A 4,391-nucleotide genomic window follows, 5' to 3' on the forward strand; every position below is an offset into this window, starting at 1 on the left:
CCCTATAGAGTACAAAAAGACTACTTTCTGGGTATTTTCAGCACTGAATTTAGGGGTCAAAAAATATAAATGTTTAAAAATATGTTATTGTTAGACTTTTTTCTTAAGGAAATCAATATGATTTTCAATTTAATATTATTTATGATCCATTTTTGCAAATATTTAGCCACAAATAACAGCCTTTCATACCCACATAGCACTACCACCTACATTTATCTCAAAGCAAAAATCGAAAGAATCTATTTTTCGTAAATTTAATTGTCTACCCCAATTAGTGTGAATCTTAAGAACATTTCTTCATTATTTTTTTATAATATTTTCACATATTTATATTTTAAACGGCCTTTTAATACATGATAGTGGTACTAGTGGAAGCCTCAAAAACCTTTGTCAAACAGTTTCTGTCCCATAAACAAGAATATCAAAAATGTGGAATTTATTGGTCATTGTAAAAGCGCGTATAATACTAAAATTGAGTATAAAGGATTTCTACAGACAAACAATGGTTTCTATGCACACATTTTTTATAAACAATTATTCAAAATGCCCCTCGTAAGAATATCCACTCGAATAACAAGTCGACATGACATCGGAACATTTAATACGAATCATATACGGTAAGAATTTATTGGATGGATGATGTCCCCATTGAATTGCCGATTTGTTTATATTGCATAAGTAAAACAAGGCTTTCGCACAATATTGAGTAGCCAAACTGACTACGACGAAGCAAAGATATGTTATATATGTAAATACTTTATTTGAGAAAAATAATACGACTAGCATGCAGAAATAAAAAATCTCAATGGAAGTTATTTTGTGGTCCTGAAAAGGACCGATTTGAATACAATTGCTATGCGCTTGTCGAAGAAATATCAACTTAAGCACGCTCGCCACGAATACGTCTGGCCAGTTGAATGTCCTTGGGCATGATTGTGACACGCTTGGCATGGATGGCACACAAGTTGGTATCTTCGAAGAGACCGACCAGATAGGCTTCGCTAGCTTCCTGCAGTGCCATTACTGCCGAGCTCTGGAAACGCAAGTCGGTTTTGAAATCTTGAGCGATTTCACGAACCAACCGCTGGAAAGGCAGTTTGCGGATCAGCAGCTCGGTACTCTTCTGGTAACGACGGATTTCACGCAGGGCAACAGTGCCAGGGCGATAACGATGAGGTTTCTTCACGCCACCGGTTGCTGGAGCACTTTTACGTGCAGCCTTAGTAGCCAGTTGTTTGCGTGGCGCCTTGCCACCAGTGGATTTACGAGCAGTCTGCTTGGTACGGGCCATCTTCAATTTTCACTTCAACGTTTGAAATTCGAATTTACAATAAGCGATCGCAGGCACTGATGCTTGCTTATATAGCATTCTCCTGGCGGAGGGTTGAAACGAGAGCGAGAGCAGCCCGAAGCATGCTATTTCATTTCCCGAGCGAGATGAGCATATCATTCGGACTCACTCGTGTTTCGGTGGTGTTTTAGTATAAATAGGAGTGCGCTTTTCGGCAGTACAACATTCGTTCCTGATATTTGTTTCGTGAAGCAAGGTAGTGAAAAAAAATGACTGGTCGTGGTAAAGGTGGCAAAGGCTTGGGAAAGGGAGGCGCTAAGCGTCATCGCAAGGTTCTGCGTGATAACATCCAGGGTATCACGAAGCCCGCTATCCGCCGTTTGGCTCGTCGTGGCGGTGTAAAACGTATCTCGGGACTCATCTATGAGGAGACTCGTGGAGTGCTGAAGGTGTTTTTGGAAAACGTTATCCGTGATGCCGTCACCTACACCGAACACGCCAAGAGGAAGACAGTCACAGCCATGGATGTTGTGTATGCTCTGAAGAGGCAAGGCCGCACGCTGTACGGTTTCGGCGGTTAAGAAAATTTGTTCAGTCTCCTGTTCGAAAGTAAACAATCGGTCCTTTTCAGGACCACAAAATAATCTAAAAGAGAAGACACATTTTCAAAACTTGTATTTTAATAATAAAAGTGTGCTCCCATCAAAGTACGCTGCATAAGCATAAGCATTAAGCGTGATGCTGTTGGAAAATTACATGGTCCCTAGTGCTATTTCCTCTCCTGCGGTAGAAAATTAGAATACCCAGAGAGATATCGCGGTAGGCAGAATGTTTAGTCAAAGTGCTGCAATATGTTGGAAAAGGGTACTTGCGTAGGTGGGCAAAAAAAAGGTTTGTTTGTCATATCCCCCACGACAGAAAATATTAGGCACAATATCACAATTTCCAATGCGTCGAGCACAACTGTACTTCTTTTATTCCCTGCAACTTCTTCGCTACCAACTAAAATGTGCGTTAGCCTGCATGGAGCATTTTATTTATACTTTAAAATTATGAAAATTCTCTTAAATCTTTTGTCATGTTTTGGTCGTCCTGAAAAGGACGTTTGGGTTTATATGTGTATGTACAAGAATGTATATTGTTGCTATTGGAGCACTTATGCTTTCTTCTCGGTCTTCTTGGGCAGCAGAACGGCCTGGATGTTGGGCAAAACACCACCCTGAGCAATGGTGACGCCTGAGAGCAGCTTGTTCAACTCCTCATCGTTGCGGATGGCCAGCTGCAGATGGCGAGGGATAATTCTCGTCTTCTTGTTGTCACGGGCAGCATTGCCAGCCAACTCAAGAACTTCAGCGGCCAAGTATTCCATCACGGCAGCCAGGTAAACAGGAGCGCCAGCACCGACACGCTCGGCATAGTTGCCCTTGCGAAGCAGACGATGAATACGACCAACGGGGAACTGAAGACCGGCACGGTTCGAGCGAGACTTTGCCTTTCCCTTCACTTTGCCACCTTTACCACGACCAGACATTTTAATAGCAGATATTTATTTTTCACTGTTCACAAACGAATGTTGAGAAGCCGACACCCGTCGCTATATTTATACTTTTTCCGTCAGTCTGGGCGTTCATCGTAGGGGTGGGTTTTTCGTCTGTATCTCAAACCTGAATAGACTGCTCAAATAAAAGTATAAGGTTTTGTGGTCCAACACGCCAGGAACACAAAGTGTAAACTGTAAAAGTGAAGTGAAATAAAATGCCGCCCAAGACTAGTGGAAAGGCAGCCAAAAAGGCTGGAAAGGCTCAGAAGAACATCACCAAGAACGACAAGAAGAAGAAGCGCAAGAGGAAGGAGAGCTATGCCATCTACATTTACAAGGTTCTGAAGCAAGTCCACCCTGACACTGGTATTTCGTCGAAAGCGATGAGCATCATGAACAGCTTTGTGAATGACATCTTCGAGCGTATTGCTGCCGAAGCATCTCGTTTGGCTCATTACAACAAGCGCTCAACCATCACCAGTCGGGAAATCCAAACGGCTGTGCGCCTACTGCTGCCGGGAGAGTTGGCCAAGCACGCTGTTAGTGAGGGAACCAAGGCTGTCACCAAGTACACAAGCTCCAAGTAAATTTGTTTCTCTGCAGAGCAAAACCCAAAAAGGCCCTTTTCAGGGCCACAAAAATGTTTTTCCAAAGAATGCCATTTTCAATTTTGACAATATTTAATAAAAAGATCAGTTAACTGCAATCTTCGATTTGCTAGAGACCAAAACAATCTATATACACTATGCCTGTGCATCGTTCTCCAGGCGAACAGTTCGGCTAGGTTCTGTTTTGAAAAACTCTTTTAGATCGGCGTCTGCGTCGAGGAACGCTAAGTTACGCTAATAATCAATATCTGTGGCTTATCATAAGTAATTCAAGGCTCGATAATTTGTATCTCTTTTCGTATAGTTTTGTAGCCCTGAAAAGGGCTTGTTTAAATCCATTTCAGATGTATACATCTAAAATTTCGAGTGCAAGTGCGACCATGTACACCACCGTGTACCATTTCGCAATTTACTTCTTGGCCGCCGTCGTCTTTGCTTTCGGCTTCTTGACGGTCGCGGGAGCAGCGGGCTTTTTCGTCGTCTTCTTGGGCTTGGCAGACGTCGCTGCTGCTACTGCCTTTGCTTTTGGCTTTGGCTTTGCAGGGCTCGACTTTGCCTTTGCCGCAGCAGGCTTCGCTTTCACGGTTCCAGTTTTCTTTACTTCCTTGGCCTTTGCCTTCTCAGTTTTCTTCTTCTCGGCGGTCTTCTTGGTGGCGACTGCCTTCTTTGCCTTTAGCTTCTTGTCGCCAGCTCCGGCTGCTTTTTTGGGGCTTGCTGTTTTCTTGGCTGCTGCCGATGAGACCACCTTCTTAGTTTTCACTTTCTTTTCGACAGATGCAACCTTTGGCTTGGGCTCCTTTTTGGCGGAAGCCGACAGTTTGAACGAACCAGAGGCACCTTTGCCCTTTGTTTGGATCAGCTTTCCGTTGGCAACGGCTGACTTCAAGTACTTCTTGATAAATGGAGCTAGTTTCTGGGCATCGCATTTGTATTCGGCAGTAATATATTTCTT

At 43.3% G+C, this 4,391-nt stretch overlaps 5 protein-coding genes across 5 annotated transcripts; 2 read left to right on the plus strand and 3 right to left on the minus strand.

Moving 5' to 3' along the window:
• Positions 1-823: 823 nt before the first annotated feature.
• Positions 824-1,340, minus strand: LOC117591655 (histone H3). The gene has a single exon (XM_034284979.1). The coding sequence runs from the start codon at positions 1,289-1,291 to the stop codon at positions 881-883; it is 411 nt and encodes a 136-aa protein (XP_034140870.1). The 5' UTR covers positions 1,292-1,340; the 3' UTR covers positions 824-880.
• Positions 1,341-1,513: 173 nt separating this feature from the next.
• LOC117591656 (histone H4) lies at positions 1,514-1,924 on the plus strand. Its single transcript, XM_034284980.1, has one exon. The coding sequence runs from the start codon at positions 1,561-1,563 to the stop codon at positions 1,870-1,872; it is 312 nt and encodes a 103-aa protein (XP_034140871.1). The 5' UTR covers positions 1,514-1,560; the 3' UTR covers positions 1,873-1,924.
• Positions 1,925-2,381: 457 nt separating this feature from the next.
• Positions 2,382-2,876, minus strand: LOC117591658 (histone H2A). Its single transcript, XM_034284981.1, has one exon. The coding sequence runs from the start codon at positions 2,820-2,822 to the stop codon at positions 2,448-2,450; it is 375 nt and encodes a 124-aa protein (XP_034140872.1). The 5' UTR covers positions 2,823-2,876; the 3' UTR covers positions 2,382-2,447.
• A 120-nt stretch (positions 2,877-2,996) lies between these two features.
• LOC117591659 (histone H2B) lies at positions 2,997-3,462 on the plus strand. The gene has a single exon (XM_034284982.1). The coding sequence runs from the start codon at positions 3,047-3,049 to the stop codon at positions 3,416-3,418; it is 372 nt and encodes a 123-aa protein (XP_034140873.1). The 5' UTR covers positions 2,997-3,046; the 3' UTR covers positions 3,419-3,462.
• A 292-nt stretch (positions 3,463-3,754) lies between these two features.
• LOC117591660 (histone H1-like) lies at positions 3,755-4,385 on the minus strand (the record flags this gene model as incomplete). The annotated part of the gene is made up of 1 exon (XM_034284983.1): positions 3,755-4,385. A coding segment is annotated over one exon (537 nt), but the record flags the coding sequence as incomplete, so codon positions are not given.
• Between the last annotated feature and the right edge of the window lie 6 nt (positions 4,386-4,391).

The sequence above is a fragment of the Drosophila guanche genome, unplaced genomic scaffold (genome assembly GCF_900245975.1).
Source record: "Drosophila guanche unplaced genomic scaffold, DGUA_6, whole genome shotgun sequence".
NCBI lineage: Eukaryota > Metazoa > Arthropoda > Insecta > Diptera > Drosophilidae > Drosophila > Drosophila guanche.

Coding starts and splice junctions, on each gene's coding strand:
- LOC117591659 (XM_034284982.1), top strand. CDS start 3,047: ATGCCGCCCAAGACTAGTGGAAAGGCAGCCAAAAAGGCTGGAAAGGCT.
- LOC117591656 (XM_034284980.1), top strand. CDS start 1,561: ATGACTGGTCGTGGTAAAGGTGGCAAAGGCTTGGGAAAGGGAGGCGCT.
- LOC117591658 (XM_034284981.1), bottom strand. CDS start 2,822: ATGTCTGGTCGTGGTAAAGGTGGCAAAGTGAAGGGAAAGGCAAAGTCT.
- LOC117591655 (XM_034284979.1), bottom strand. CDS start 1,291: ATGGCCCGTACCAAGCAGACTGCTCGTAAATCCACTGGTGGCAAGGCG.